Source organism: Propithecus coquereli, unplaced genomic scaffold (genome assembly GCF_000956105.1).
Source record: "Propithecus coquereli isolate 6110/MARCELLA unplaced genomic scaffold, Pcoq_1.0 Scaffold285, whole genome shotgun sequence".
Lineage (NCBI taxonomy): Eukaryota > Metazoa > Chordata > Mammalia > Primates > Indriidae > Propithecus > Propithecus coquereli.
In genome coordinates this window covers 2655498-2672009 of record NW_012148452.1, presented here as the reverse complement: position 1 = coordinate 2672009, position 16512 = coordinate 2655498, and the positions used below count along the sequence as shown (strand labels likewise).

Genomic DNA, 16512 nt, shown 5'->3' with positions numbered 1-16512 from the left:
TAGATGACTAGAGTCAGTTGTTTTTGCTTTTTTTTTTGAGACAGTCTCACTCTGTTGCCCGGGCTAGAGTGCCGTGGCGTCAGCCTAGCTCACAGCAACCTCAAACTCCTGGGCTCAAGCGATCCTTCTGCCTCAGCCTCCCGAGTAGCTGGGACTACAGGCCAGCACCACCACACCCAGTTAATTTTTCTATATATTTTTAGTTGTTCACCTAATTTCTTTCTATTTTTTTAGTAGAGACGGGGTCTCGCTCTTGCTCAGGTTGGTCTCGAACTCCTGAGCTCAAATGATCCACCCATCTTGCCCTCCCAGAGTGCTAGGATTACAGGCGTGAGCCCCCGCGCCTGGCCCACTTTTTTCCCTTCTGTTTTGGCTCCTTGGTCACCACCAGGCCCTGTCCCATGGCCTCCTAGCTGATCTTCCTGACCTCAATCTTCAATCCAGCCTGCCCCTATAGCCGGGAGGCATCCTTTTCCACCTGGTTCTAGCCCCAACTGTACCTCTAACCAACCAATTGGGTAACTTCGCATGATCCCTTCACCCCTCTGGGCCTCAGTTTCCTCATCTATAAGAGTACAGGGTTGGGCTGGGCCATCTCCAAAGCGTCATTTCACTCTAAGATTCACATTGCGACTGGAAAGCGAAAGTAGAGGAAGAAACTGTTATGCCTCCATGGCAACAGCAGATGGCGCTCAATCCCTGAGAAATAACTTGGATTCTGTCACAGGCTTCCTAAAAAGCCTCTGGTGTTATCAACAGCAAAAACCCCGGAACCCCTCAGCTTTCACTGCTCCTGAACACATAGCCAAAGTGGTCGACCATGCTCTGAACCATCTCAAGTTTTTCCTTCAGCTAGACTCATCCAATCATTTAAGAAACATTTACTGAGCACTTACCACGTGGCAGGCCCTGAGTCGGTGATGAACTCGCTACCAAGTGGGGCAACACACTTGTATAGAAATGACCGAGTTGCACTGGAGGGATACATGTGAGAGGAATACGCAGTGCCTCATGGGTGAGGGCATCAGTGGTAGGAGACTGTGTCTGAAGTGAGTTTAAAAGACTAAAGAGGGCTGGGTGCAGGGGCTCACGCCTGTAATCCCAGCACTTTGGGAGGCCAAGGCAAGAAGATTGCTTGAGGCCAGGAGTTTGAGACTACTCTGGACAACATAGTGAGTCCTCATCTGTATAAAAAATAAAAATAGCCAGGTGCAGGGGTGTGTCCCCCTATAGTCCCAGCTACTTGGGAGGCTGAAGGAGGATCGTTTGAGCCCATGGGCCTGAGGCTTCAGTGAATCATGATGATGCCACTTGACTCCAGCCTGGGCAACACAGTGAGAGCCTATCTCTAAAAAAAAACAAAAAGACCAAAGAGGTGTGTACCAGTTATTCCAGGCATAGGAAGCAGCTGTGTGAAAAGGCACGGACTGAAAGTGGCTTCAGAAGGGCGTGAGGACAATCATCAGGGCGGCTCTGTGGGTGGAGCCCCCACCTGGGAAGGCTTTCACTCCCTGCAAAGGTGCCTTGACTTAACCTTGTAGGCAATGAGGAGCCCCTGAAAGGTTTTAACTCACATTGAGAATGGACCAGACGTGAGGTGAGCAGCTCAAGTGGCCTCTGCTCGTTCCCAAGTAGAAACCTGCAGCAGTTTCATCACACCCTAATGGCTGCCCTACTCTCTCCTGTCCCAGTATAGCAGCCCCTTCTACAGACACAGGAGCCAAAGCGTTCTTATCATGTTAACCTATAAATCATGCACGACACCATAATGCTCAAGAAAACCTCTTTCACAGCATCCCAGTGTTCTCAGGATGAAATTCAAACACCTCACCAGGGCCCACAAGGCCAAGCATGATCTGGCCCCTGCCCTCCTCTCTAGGCAGAGGGATAAGAGGCACTTAAGGTCTGGGGAGGTGACTCTTTCAGTTTCATTCATTCAAAAAACATGCTGGCCAGGTGCACTGGCTCGTGCCTGTAATCCTGGCACTTTGGGAGGCTCAGGCGGGAAGATTGCTTGAGGCCAAGAGTTCAAGACCAGCCTGACCAAGAGCAAGGACTTGTCTCTACAAAATATAGAAAAATTAGCTGGGCATGGTGGCATGTATCTGTAGTCCCAGCTACTAGGGAGGCTGAGGCAGGAGGATTGCTTGAGCCCAGGAGTTTGAGGTTGCAGTGAGCTATTATGATGCCACTGCATTCTAGTCTGGGTGACAGAGTGAGACACTGAAAAATACGCTGAGTGCCCACTGTGTGAAGGCCTGTCCTAGGCATTTGAGAAGCAGCAGTGACTAAAACAGAAATCCCTGCCCTCATGGAGCTTTTCATCTAGCAAGAGAAATGAATTATGAAGTGTGTAAGAAACAAAGGACTACGAGAGACTCAGAAACAAAGCTGGGGTGGGAGCAGGGGCAGGGTAAAAGGAGGTAGGTAGTTCTAAGCCAGGGATCTTCCCAGTGGCTGAGGCCTCACAGAAGAGCAGCATCAACACTGGGCAAAGGCTCAGAGCTGAGGATGGCAGCAAGCAAGCGCAGGGGAGATCCTCTGCCTCTCAGAGCTTGGGGGCGAGAAGTGGGGGTCAGTCCCCAACTCTCAGAAGGACTTTGACTCCAGCCAAACAAAATTAAGCCCATCCATCAACCCCTGAATGAGGACATTGCTTTTGACTGCCTCTCACTGTGCTGAGCCCCTTACGGGCAAGGCATGCCCTTCACGTCCACCAGCCCAGTGCCTGGCCTGGACATAGATGGTGTGACAGGCCATCGGGCTCATCAGCACCCATCACATTCTCTCTCCTTCCAGGACGCACACCTAAGGCACATTTCTCAGCCTCCTACAGTCAGAAGGTGATTGGGCTCTGGCTGTTGCGAAGTGGGAAGCAATGATATTACCCACTTTGGGCTGGCCCCAAACCCCACTGCGTCCCCTCCATGCTCTCTCTCTTGCTCACTGACCAGCAACACAAAGAACGTAGTGGGGGACGGAGGCCCAGAGGTTGGCAGAGCCACAGATGGTAGAGACATGGAACACTGCCCCTCTCCAATACACCTGATTGCAATGTGAGTGAGAATTACCCACCTTTCCATCATGTACTCCAGGTTGGTCAGCCTTGCTTCCCCAGGGGAGACGATGTGGACAGCGTAAGAGCTGAGGGAGCGATGGATGAACCCCCGAGAATGCAGGTATCTCAGGGCATCAGAGATCTGGAGCAGCAGGTGCACAATCACCTCCATGTGTAGCATCGGGAACTGCGACCGCTGCAAGCAAGAGACAAAACACCAGGAACAAAAGGGATCAGGCCCCTGACACTGTATTTCCAAAGTCTTTCCATTTGATCCTCACAGGTACCTAGGATCCCCATTTTACAGATGGAGAACCTAAAGCTCGTTGAGGCTAAGTGACTGGCCTAAGGTCCCACTGACCCAGGCCCCCTGGCTCCAAACCTAGACTCCTTTTCCTCAATTGAGCTGCTTCATACCACAAATAATGAAGAGAAGTTCTCAAAGGCTGGTATGTGGATCCGGGGATGGCCGGGGGAAAACTGCCAGGGGAGGTTTCCCCACGACCTGTAGTAAACATGCCCTGTCCCCTCCCTGTCCAAGCCCATGCTTCTGGGAGAACCTGGAAGCTCAAAAGACCCTACAGATGCACATATCAATCCAGCCCCTTACCCCAATCAGATAAACTAGAAAGTTCATTCTAAGAGCACAGAAATTCATACACATCAGTGTACCCTGCTGACTAAAGTCATAATGGGTCTCTCCCCTAGAGAAATGTCATTTTAAGGTAATGTCCTCACCCAAGGAAAAAAGGAAAAGAAATACTAATAGGAGGTCCTCAGGCAGGAGGAATGGCAAACCATTTGGGGCAAGGGCCCTCCCTGGAAGGTCTTTGGAACAAAGTCATGGAGAAAAAAATCAAATCCTCCAGGAGCTCTCTGTAGCCATAACTCAGCCCAAAGCACATTTCTCAGGGAATCTGTTGGCCATGGACGATGTCCTCCAACCCCAAAGAAATTTGAGAGAGAGGGGAATGGAATAGGCCTCTATGTAAACAAAACAGGATAGTGCACAAGTGAAAACGTAGAAAAATAATGCCGGGGGCTACATGAATTACAGTTAGCTAGAAATGTGTCTGTGTGTTTTCTGGGTCTGTTGCACTCACAGATGTGTGACAAAGAAGCAGGACTGACAAAAATGAAATCATAGTAGTTCCGAGCATGTACTTATCAGCCTTAAATGGCATGTTAATACGGCCTGCATAAAGTAAAAGAATTAAGAGATTTATTCTGCATGCACACATGAATGGGATCTCTGCAGCTGGGGCAGGGGAGGGGGGAAGAAGCGGGAGGGCAGCTAGGGGAAAAGCCATGAAAACAGCCGTTTACTCGTTCATGGAGGATGCTGAACAATGTGCCCACGGTGATGCGCTCATACACGAGGCGGGTTTGCTCCAGGTCCTGAGACAGGCACACAGCCATCAGCTGCAGCAGGTGTGGGTGCCGCAGCTTGCTGCAAAAGAGAAGAAGCTTCAGGTGGCAGAGGGGGAAGGAGGACATGATGGAAAAAATGGGTCTTGCCCTTTCTCTAGGCCCTGTGAACACATTCTAAACAAATACCATTTGTATACAACATTTTTCTAAGAAAACGGGATGGGGTGTGGGTTGGGGGGGTGGTCTCTGGTGGTGGAATCTGTGGCCTTTCGCTGATCAGACCCTGGGAGCTTAGAGCCATTGATGACAACAATGATACTGTCACTAAGAGCTCCTGAGTAAAGCACTCTGCATACTTCATCTCAGATACTAATAATCACCTGCAGGAAACGTATCCTCATAGTCTTTAGGAAACAAACGTCAAGGAAATGTCAGGAGCTCACCCAAGGACACACACCCCACTCAGTCTCAAGTCAAAGTCCGCGTTGTAGCTACACATTGTTTCAGCTTCCTTGGGTTCCTTCAGGGTAACTTCCCCAAAAGGAAGAATTTGGCCTCTCTACATGCCTTCTACAGGAATTGAGTGGCCTTCTCAGGACAGCACTCAATAAGCCTGGATCCATTCCAGGGCCTCAGTGGCCTTGTTGTAAACTCATGAGTTTAGAGCCTGCCCTAGCAAGAACTGAAGGACCCAATCCTGGAGCCCCAGGAAACCTAAGGTCATGAGCACGTCCTCGATGGCACAGACATGGTTCCTCAGACATCTGGATCTTATGCACAGCCATGCTCTATGGAAACAAGATAGCCACACACTGTCCTAATGGGGACAAAATGGGTGGGTCTCAGGGGCTGCAGCAGAAGGCTGGACTATTCAGGGTTACAGGACAGCTGACAGAATTGAGCCCCTCACCACCACCATCCCCACTGCTCAGGCTATTCATCAATTCATTCCTCTTTCTCTTTCTTGGCAGTCCATGGAAGTCAAGTCAGGAAATGCTGAGGCTGAGGGGGGCTGGTGCTCCACACCCCAGGGACAGCCCTGTATAGCCCGAACTTGGGTCTGCAAAGAGACCTGGAGCTGTAAGGGGCCTGGCCCTTGGGCCTCCTCCTCACCTGCTGTGTTCCTGCTCAGCAATTAACAGGTCGGCCAGCCGCAGCCTGCTGCAGTGTGGGTGGGTGGGGAGATTCAGCTCTTTTACTGTGACCCTACTCCCGTTCCACACCAGGCTACAAAGGCAGGAGAGAGTTTGAACAGAAGGGGGTGAACATCCACTTCAGTGAGTAAGCTCTTTCCACAGAAGTGGTGGTCTACGAGAACCTGTAACACCCACTGGGCACTGCTGGGTCCTCCCTCTCACTACCCCCAGGTACTAAAGCACCCTGGGGAACTTAGGTGCAGGTGGCAGGAAGTCACCGGGAGTGAGTGACTTGATCAGGTTTGTATTTTAGAAAGACAATTTGATAACAAATCCGTGGCATGGACAGGGAAACAAGAAGCAGACAGGTAGAGGACAGAGGGCCTTGCAAATCTGGCAGAGGCCTTTTAGGAGTGTGTTTCTTCTAAGGTAGGAAAGAGGCATGCATGTTCAAGGAGGCTGAGAGACGCTGGCCAAGACAACTCCCATGACCCTGCAGGGGCTAGGTCTCTGGGGATTGAGAACAACCCTGGGACTTTTGTCATGACCAAATCCTGTTACTGCCACTTCTGTTGGATTTGGCTGGTGAGAGCTGTAGCAGATACCTACTCCAGTTTCTACAGGGGCGTCAATATCCTTCTGCCTATATCAGAGGCAAGATGGTCACCACCAAGCTGCCTCTAACTTTCAGAAAGCAGAGAGGTTAAAATATTGAAATAATTAATCTTTCAGAGCAGTAGTTCTCCCCTAGAGGACATTTGGCAATGTCTGCAAACAGCTTGGTTGTCACAACTGCAGGAGTCATATGTCCCTGCTACTGACACTGGTGGGTAGAGACCAGGACTGCTCCTAAATAACCCATGATGCACAGGACTGCCCCAACAACAAAGGATCATCTGGCCAAAAATGGCAATAACGTCCAGGTTGAGAAACCCTGATTTAGACATATGTTCTTAAGAGTTCCCATGTTTAAGCAGAAACCCTCCCCATGAGGAACCCACATGCAGCCCACTCTTCCCATGGGACTAAAACAGATCTTCCACTGGCGAGCCCCTGCGTACTTGGTCATGACCATGTGGGGGCCACTGAAGAAAGAGAAGGTGGGCTCATCATCAGCTTGAATCACTTCTTTTTCTCCAATGACTGGAAGAGATCCTAGATAGGCAAGCTGCGTCCCCCCTGTGAGGTAAAACTGAAACAAAGCACAGCCTCAGATTGTGGGGAGAATCTTATTAGCCAGCTAAAATGACAGCTGCTACTTACCAACTTGCTGAATACCCCTACACACTGGACATTATTCTTTATATTATCTTTAATCTTCCTGGAAACCTTGCAAGGTTGTATTATTCTTTTCCTTTTACTAATGAAGAAACTGAGTCTCCTAGAAAGAGGTCAGATGCCTGCCTGAAGCACCATAGCTAGGACCAAACCCAGGACTGTGTGAGGCCAAAGCCAACATTCCTTCTCCCCCACCGACCCCCAGGCTGCCTCAACACAAAAGAATCAGGAGTGTGGCCAAGCTGTTATCGAACATTACTCATCCACTTGTTAATGTTTCCAACGGTCTCTTTCTTTGACGGACAGAACCAAGGACCCAAAAAATACTATTTGCCCTCCAAATATTTCTGTTTAAAACTTCAATTCCTTAAAAGCATTCCAACCACAGTCACAAGCCTGTGGGAGGGCAAGGTCAATAAGGAAGCAGACCCCTGGGGTCAGCGTATCTTTCTGCCTCTCTGTTAGGGAGAATATGTCTGGGGCCTCCACTGAGAATTAAAGGACCATATTCTAAACTCCCCAAATCTAGCCCAGGATCATTCAAGGGAACTCTCCAGGGTTTTGACCATTTGTCATTAAGGGCAGGAACGCTAAGAGATACCTTTCCCTCAAAAGGGACAAAAAAGGGAAAAAATCACTTTGGTGAGGACAAGAAAGGAGGAGTTGGACAAAGGTGGCAGATGGGGCCAGGCGATCCTGTAGTTAGTCCTGCAAACACTGGCTGTCACTGGTAACCTCTTACCTTTCCAAAGCCAAAGCTGTAGATATTTTGGGCAGAAATGACTCCAGCTTTAAGAAGTCGGTTAGGAGAGCCATTAGGGTTTCTAGAAATATTTAAAAGAGGAAAAAAACTAAGAATTAACCACTCATATTCAGAGGAACAATGCTGAACCAAGTTTTCAGAATGTATAGTTGATTTTGCCTTTACTACTTGACTTTTTATCACGGAACTAAAGAAGGTGTAATATCCAGCCTCTGAGAGGGCTCCTGCGATTCTCACCTCCTGGTAGTCATGTCCTTGTGAAGCCCCTTGCAGGTCAGACAGGGCTGACCTGTTAACTCAAGAGGATAATGCGGAAATGATGGAGTGTCCCTTCCGAGGCTAGATCCACCAGGGCTTTTGCCCTGATCTCTCCTGGATCATTTGCTCTGGAGGAAGCAAGCTGCCATGATGTGGGGACACTCAAGCAGCCCTAGGGAGAGGCTGAACACACAGCACCAGGGTGTGAGTGAGCCACCCTGAAACGGGATCCTCCACGCACAAGCCCTAACTAACATCTTGACTGCCACTTCATGAGAAACCTTGAGCTATGACATCCCAGCTAAACCATTCCCTGAGTCCTGACCCCCAAAAGTGTGTAAGATAAAAATGTTTATTGTTGGCAGGGCGCAGCGGCTCACGCCTATAATCTAATCCTAGTACTCTAGGAGGCGAGGAGTTCAAGACAACCCTGAGCAAGAGTGAGACCCCATCTCTACTAAAAATAGAAAAGAAATTAGCTGGGCGTGGTGGCACATGCCTGTAGTCCCAGCTGCTGGGGAGGCTGAGGCAGGAGGATTGCTTAAGCCCAGGAGTTTGAGGTTACAATGAGCTATGATGATGCCACCACATTCTAGCCGGGGTGACAGCACAAGACTCTGTCTCAAAAAAAAAAATTTTATTGTTTGAAGCTGCTAAGTTTGGTGGTATTGGTGGCAGGGGGAGGGTGAGATTCATTATACAGTAATAAATAACAAATACAGATGGTCAGAGTTGGAAAGAATCACAAGGCATATCTTGTCCAAGTTTCTCATTTTACAGACAGGAAAACTGAAGCCCAGGGATGGGAAACCTGTTGGCCTGAGGTTAAGAAGCACAGGGACCAGACCCTGACACTGCTCATTCCAGCCACTGCTCTTCCCACATACCACACCCAAACCACTACCCACACACCAGGGCCTGCATTAACTGAAGGTGAGTGGTGATGCCTTATATTTCTTTGGCTCCCGCAGCCTGGCATGGTGCCATGCATGCAGCAGGTGATCAGTCAATGCTTGCTGATTGAGTAGTTTCGGCTCAGATGGAAGGAAAAACATTCTGCTGCTGCTGGAGCCACTTTCCCTTTCTTGGCAAATGACAAAAAAGCTGAGAGGGACAGTGCATACTCAGCCCCTGCCTACATCAGGTCTGAGGCCCCATGTGCTACCATTCCTGAACAGGTGTAAATGCTTTACTTCTGCTTTTGGAAGTATTTTAGCCTCTATCTCCTTAGCAACTCATCAGTGGCAGGCTATCTCTTCCCTACTTTAAGCTGCTATACTGTTGAAAAGAGGATTCTGAAGTTTAGACTGAGGTAAATTGGACATCCCCATTTATAGCTGATGTCCTAGCATCATTATTGATGGTGTCCCTTTCACTCTCAAAACAGCCAGTAGATGATAAGCCATATGGTCACCCTCATTTAAGCACACAGACTATAAGAAAAAATCTCCTTTCCTATATCAAATCATCAGTCTCTTCTGGAAACAAGGCCTATGTACCTAGGACTCGAAGATCTAGGAGATATTAGCTAGGCGTGGTGGGTCACGCCTGTAGTCACAGCTACGTGGGAAGCTGAGGCAGGAGGATTGCTAGAGGCTAGGAGTTCAAGAGCAGCCTGACTGACAAAGCAAGACCTCTTCTCAAAAAAATAATAATAATAATAATAAAATAAAATAGAATAAAATAAAAAAATAAAGATCTAGGAGAGAGTGGACTGTTTCCTGCCCAGGGGAAGGGACTTTGAGCTGGCAGTGAGGGTGGCAGCCCCCAGGAGAAATGGAACATGGGGTACCACTGACAAGGCCTCCTGCCTTCCCACCAGGGGCCTCTCAGCAGCTTGTGTGGCTCTTTAGAAGGTGAGAGTTTAAGTAAAGAAGCCAACTGAGTGTTCTCTAACAGTGACCTGGACAACAACTGCAGTTCAGACCGACATGTCTTGCTCTTACCTAAATTTCTCAGTCCACATCTATTTAACTAAACTCGTCTGGGTCAAGCGGAGAAAAAACTGACTTCAAGAGCCAGGTGGGTGTGGTGGTATACACCTGTAGTTCTGCTACTCCGGAGGCTGAGGTGGGAGGACCCCTGGAGCCCAGGAGTTTGAGACCAGCCTAGGGAATATAACGAGACTGTTTCTTTAAAAAAAAAAAAAAAAAAAAGGCCGGGCGCGGTGGCTTCACGCCTGTAATCCTAGCTCTCTGGGTGGCTGAGGCAGGCGGATCCTTTGAGCTCAGGAGTTCGAAACCAGCCTGAGCAAGAGCGAGACCTCGTCTCTACTAAAAAAAATAGAAAGAAATTAGCTGGACAACTAAAAACATATAGAAAAATTAACTGGGTGTGGTGGTGCTGGCCTGTAGTCCCAGCTACTCGGGAGGCTGAGGCAGAAGGATCGCTTGAGCCCAGGAGTTTGAGGTTGCTGTGAGCCAGGCTGACGCCACGGCACTCTAGCCCGGGCAACAGAGTGAGACTGTCTCAAAAAAAAAAGCAAAAACAACTGACTCTAGTCATCTACAACCACACAACCATCTGTTCTTCTCAATTCAGTATTTTTACTTCCTTTCTCTGATCCAGGCTCTGTGTAAACAGACACCTGTGAGGAACCTTATCTGACTAGGCACCACTCACAGATCTGAGAAGCCACCTCTTACTTCAAGGATTCGTGTGGTTTCTTTAGATTAAAAAGGGCGAGGGAGTGCCTTTCTCTCCTGTTTTCCCTTAAGCATTTTATTAACCCCATAAGAAGTATGTTTCATCTAATTACATAAAAACATGCTATGTTTAGATTAGTAACTAAAATTTTAAAAGCTTATCAACACTTAAACTTGGGTTTTCCTTTCAGGCTGGCCCATGAACCTACTCTCCTTGTACTAAGCCCTATCGTGCACCATGCAGCTAAGGGTTAGTGGTGATCAACAAGATGGACACAATCCCTGCCCTCTTGGAGTTCACAGTCCATTGGAAAAATGGAGAAGAATGTATACAAATAAATTAATTGCAAACTGTGCCAAGTTTCTCTTAAACTCTGAACAGGGGAACTCCGTGCAAGGGTGAGGGGCAGGAGATGAGGTGGGAGAAAGGGGAGGGGCTGGACCAGGCAGGGCCTGCAAGGCCAGATGAGGGATTTGGGAGTTTATCCTGATAGTCATGGGGAAGGCCCTACAGGGTTTTTAGCAGAGTGTGGCACAACCAGATTTCCATTTTTAAAAGGTCATTCTGGATGCCGAATAACCAAGACTGGCCAAAGTACAGCACAGCAGTTAGGCGTAACTAGACCTCGAGGGGCTCATGACCTCATCTCGCCTGAGAGCGAGCACCCAGGTCATCAGAAGGAAAACCAGGACTCAGTGTGCACGAAGGATAGGATGAGGGGGCCTGCAAGTGCGGTAAGTCCAGCTCCCCTGGTTACAGAAAGAGATGCCGTCAGAGAAAAGCAAAATGGATTCTCTACATATAAACCCTAAGTCGATAAAGCCCAAAGAACTTACAATAACTCCCTTGTGCCAAGCTCATCCCTGAGCATGAGAAGCCTGGGGCCCACCTCCTGCAGCTGTGATGGTGGGGAAAGGGAGCTGCTCACCCAGCTGGCAGCAAGTGTCTTACACCAGCTTAAAACAGCCCAAGAAACTGTAAGTTAAGCATTTGTTGTCTTCTACAATCTTAGTAATAAAACAACATGCTTTCCATGGTTCAGGAGATGACAAAAAAAGCCAGGCAGCTGCCCTGCTGGGTAAGGGTTTTCTGTGGGGCTCATTAGACCTGAGATGCTCCCCCTCTGCTGACTAGAGGACCGTTCCCACTGGAGCCCACAGGTACTTCCCCCAGACCTTCCAGGAGGAAAGAGGGGAGGGAGATGGCCACAGGTGCTCCTCTGGCCATCCTTTATCAGTGGCCACATCTTGTCTTTCTGAGTGCACCCCTCTGGGTGAGCCAAACGCTGGAGGGAACCAATGTGGAGGAAACCAAGTCAGCCTGTGCTGCAGGGCTCTGGTGAGGAAGACTGGGATGATGCAGAACAGCCCACTCTGCTTGAAGCAGTACTCACCCCTGCATGAGGCCCCCAAACCAGGGCGGGCTGCAGATGAGCCGCTGTGGGGAGTCTATCTTCTTCAGCAGGTCATAAGAGAAGCCCTGGATGATGGCCTGCATGTGTGAGGCGCAGCGCTGCATGAACTCGACCATCTGCAACACACCGCAGAGATGCTCAGTGCTGGCCATGCCAGCCTTCAACGGGAATGGAGGTGTGGGTGTGAAGACAAGTGGTCAGAGGAGCTGGGAGTCCCAACAGGGAAATCTCTGGAAAGGGAAGGGCCGGATGACCTTCTAAAGGTGTGGAATGTTTTCAGGGAGAGGATTTGGTGACAATTTCCTCCAGCTCCCTCCTTCAATAGATGAGGAAACTGAGGATGAGAGGAGTAAAATTACTGGTCCAAGGCCCCACAGCTAATGAACAGGAGAGCAGAGGTGGTGAAAGAGACTGTGCACATGGAGGTCCTTGGCGCTGGGCATAGCCTTTGTGTTTTACACTTGTTGTGTCATTAAAACACACCACACATTGGCTGGTCCGAAGGTAGTGAGTTATCGCACTTGATTGTTCACAGTCAGTTACAGATTCAACTCCGTATTCTACTACTTCCCCCCTCCTCACTACTGCAAAAAAGAAAAACAAAAAACAAAAAACAAAAAACCACATCACACTCACTAGTCTGTGGCCTCAGCCAACTTACTTAATGTCAATGGGCCTCAGTTTCCCCACCTATAAAATGGGGACAATGATACTACTTATCTGAGAGGTTGTTGTGAAGATTAAGTGGGTTAATGCATAAAAAACATTTGGAGCAATGTCTGATTTCTGGTAAGTACTAAACAGGTCATACAAAATTATAACTGTTCTCCCTCCCCATAGAATGGATGACTAGAAAGGTTCACTAGACTTGTCCAAGATCTCACAGCTGGTTAACTTGCCTCACCCCCAGGCCTGTGAGTCCAGAGCCAATGCTTAAGGACATTGTGTGTTCTGTGCTGCTCCATGGGATCCTGACTCTCAGCCTAGTGCTCTTCCACTGGGTGTGGCTGCAGAGCAGGGCCCACCCTTACCGGGGTGCTACGCTCCTTTCCTGCTGTCAAGGCCCAGGTCTGCGGGTTTCGACCCTTCTGATCATGGAGTCGCAGGTCACCTCCGGCATCCAGGAGTTTGCTGAGAATCCACTGATTGCCTGAAAATGCTGCTGCATGGACAGGGGTGCTCCCATCAAAGCAGCGGCTGGGGAGGGGGGACGGGTACAATGAATTTCCATGGCAACACACCTTCCCTCCATGGAGGGGGATTCAATGTGTAACACAAGCCGCCATTCTACAAAGGCAAGCTTTAATGAGGACGATTATAATAATTATATTTGTGAGGCCCCTGTCTGTGCCAACAAGGGCTTTACACACATCCCTTTTTTCCATCCTTACTCCAACCTTTCAAGGCAGTATCGTTTCCCAATTTACAGATGAGAAAACAAAAGAGCAAAGCTGAGGTTCATTCCCATATGTGGGTCTGGTCCCAAGTCCAGCTTTCTCTAAACACCACCCCTAATTATTGACTGCCCTGAAACAATCCCTTCATGCCTGCTGTGTCCTGGGATCACGCTGCGCAAGCACGGCCTAACAAGGGAATGTCTCTGTCCCCCGTTCCAAATCCTGTCTGTAGATTTGCATCAGCAATCCAGTCAAGGAACTGCATCTCAGAAAAATTTCACCTAAGCCAATAAACTCTCCGAGGCATGAAGAAATGGCCTTTTGTGTCCAGGATACAGTGAGGATATGATGTGTGGCCTTGGTTTCCTAACTTGGCTGCGTATCAGAATCGCCTGGGAAGCATTCTCCTTTTAATTGAAAAAAACACAAAGAGGAGGAGGAGGAAGGGAAAATAGAATGAGAAGAAGAGGAGGAGAAAGAAAGAAAATAAAAGGAGGACAAAAAGGAGAAGCAAAAGGTAAGAAAAATGTCTCTTAACTCCAGACACCCAGTTCTCTTGCCCAGGTGCAACTACTATTTCAAGTTTTTGTATCCTTCCAGAAATTTTCAGTGTATAAACAAGTATAAACCATTCTGCATCTAAATTTTCTCATTTAACAATATATCTTGAGAAATTTCCATGAGAAAATACAAGTCACCTCAATTATTTTTAATAGCTGCACAGTATTCCAACAAATGGATGTTCTATAATTTAGTTAATGAGTCACTGGGACATATGTCAAAAATACAGATTGCCAGACTGCACCTAGACAGACCGAATCAGAATCTGCAAGCACAGGGCCCAGCAATGTGTATTTTTTACAGGTTCCCCAGGTGATGCTAATGAGGCTGGCCTGCACCCAGGCATCTGGGAACCTGCGACTCTCACTGTTGGCTCTCTGTCATTGCCGAGTCAGACAGGAAATCCAGCACCCTGCATTGTGAAACCATAATATCCTCCCTGCTGCAAAAAACAACCTTGTATAACGGCTTACAGTCTTCTAATCATTCCTCCCACAAACAGTAAGAAAGCTGGGTTGGGGGAGAGAAGATTATTCCTCATTTCTTATGAATACTAAGGAAGAAAGGAATAATGGTTTATTTATATCCAGTTAAACCTTGCAAGAGAATCCAGGAACAAGTGGTATGAAAATGTGTACTATCCTTTCCTCTTCTCACTGGTGTTGGAAAAAAAATGTACTGTTACTAATTTATCATAGAGTTTGAAAACTGGAGTCTCGGATTGACTTGGCCAACCCAGTGTTCTAAAAATACTGAAATAATGGACAATATTTAACATCTGGGAGATTTCATATTGAAATCTGGGATTTCCAACTCCTGGAAATTTGGAAGATTTGGCTTCCCTGGCTCCCTTTCCTGCCCAACAGCATTAGATGTCCAAACCCTATACCCAGCTACCCCTACTTGGTCCATCAGGCATTTGACTTTGTGACCCTGAGAAGCCCAGGCCATCACAGCATTTCCATTAGGTGTTTAGGAATCAAGCCTCCTCCCAGAAATTTCCCTTCTCCTTGATCAGAAGATATTTTTAAAGTCACATGCAAATGTTCCTAATCACAAAATACAAAGCCATGGGGGTTTGCTGTCCTCCCCTTATTTTTGTCCTTTTCTACCTCCTTCCAGGCATCATGGCCACTTCTAAAAAGGGAACTTCTTTAAACTGTGAGTTCCTTAGGGGCTGGGGTGCCTGGCACCACGGGCTGGACTCTTGGTCTCAGCTCTATCATTAACACAATGTGCCATATATATTACGGGCTAGTCACTTAAACTTTCTGGGCCTCAGTTCCCTAATCTGAAAAATTAAAGCTTTAAACGATTTGATCTTTAAATAACCCAGCTCTAACCCTGAACAAAACAGTTGTAAATGCGAATAATCTGGAAAATGTTGCATTTTTGCTGAGAAACTGCAGGGGGTCCCAATGTGGCCTCCCTACAAAGTTGCTATCTACAAGTACCAGGTGAGCAAGGTCTTTTTTTCTAAGCTTTGAAATTAAACAATAGAGACAACTGAGTGTGAGTCTAGGAAAAAAAAAATTCTTTTTAATCCCACTCAAGGTATATAGACAGCCTAGAAAAATTCTGGACAGAAACACAATAAAACATTCATTGTGTTACCTCCAGGTTTCAGAATTCTCATACTGATTGGCTTTTTTTTTTTCTTTATACTTTTCCAAGCTCCCAAATTTTCTCCCATTAAGCAATTTTATAACCAACCCCTGCACACACATAAAACCACAAAACCTTCCAACATCAATACTTTAAACTTGGACTTAAAGTACAGGGCCTTCTTAGGTAAAATGTGAAAGACATATGATTGTTCATATTCTGGCATTTCTGTAAAAATCAGCTGGAATCACGTAAGTGCTCAAAACCCCAGTTTCTATCTCTGTTCAATGGGAACTGTAAAAATGCCTGCTGTTTCCTCCAAGATCAAACAAGCAAGTACCTGGGAAGGCACTGGGAAAAGCCAAAGTGCTTCACAAAGAGAAGAGATGTTCACACATTGCTGAGTCATTACATCGTGTTGCTGTTCCATTAAAATTTGGACCAAGTATTAAACTCGGATTCTTTTAAACAACTATAAAAGACAGGCAAAAGTCACCCTGACAAAATGATGCCAAGTATATTAATTGGTGAACAATTTGGCTGTGGCCAGCAGAGGGGGCTCGCACCTATAATCCTAGCACTTTGAGAGGCCAAGACAGACTCCCCAGGAGGATCAGGAGGATAGCTTCAGGCCTGAGTAGCACACTGAAACCCCGTCTCTACAAAAAATAGAAAAATCAGCTGGGCATGGTGGTGCAAGCCTGTGGTTCCAGCTACTAGGGAAGCTGAGGCCGGAAGATTGCTCGAGCCCAGGAGTTTGAAATTACAATGAACTATGATGACACCACTACACTCTAGCCTGGGCAACAGAGCGAGACCCTGCCTCAAAAAAAAAAAAAGAAAAAGAGGCCGGGCACGGTGGCTCACGCCTGTAATCCTAGCACTCTGGGAGGCCGAGGCAGGCGGATTGTTTGAGCTCAGGAGTTCAAAACCAGCCTGAACAACAGTGAGACCTCGTCTCTACTAAAAATAGAAAGAAATTAATCGGACAACTAAAAATATATAGAAAAAATTAGCCGGGCATG

At 47.6% G+C, this 16512-nt stretch overlaps 1 protein-coding gene across 2 annotated transcripts in view; it reads right to left on the bottom strand.

Annotated features, from left to right (window-relative positions):
- The window catches only part of TEX14 (testis expressed 14), a 92792-nt gene that overhangs the window by 44268 nt on the left and 32012 nt on the right, over positions 1 to 16512 (bottom strand). For both annotated transcript variants that reach the window (XM_012648439.1, XM_012648438.1), the window contains exons 3-9: positions 12956 to 13121; positions 11904 to 12040; positions 7586 to 7667; positions 6627 to 6757; positions 5543 to 5656; positions 4385 to 4508; positions 3076 to 3254 (exon numbers count right to left, since the gene is read on the bottom strand). In XM_012648439.1, the coding sequence (XP_012503893.1) occupies positions 3076 to 3254; positions 4385 to 4508; positions 5543 to 5656; positions 6627 to 6757; positions 7586 to 7667; positions 11904 to 12040; positions 12956 to 13121 (933 nt within the window). The remainder of the gene's footprint in view (positions 1 to 3075; positions 3255 to 4384; positions 4509 to 5542; positions 5657 to 6626; positions 6758 to 7585; positions 7668 to 11903; positions 12041 to 12955; positions 13122 to 16512) is intronic.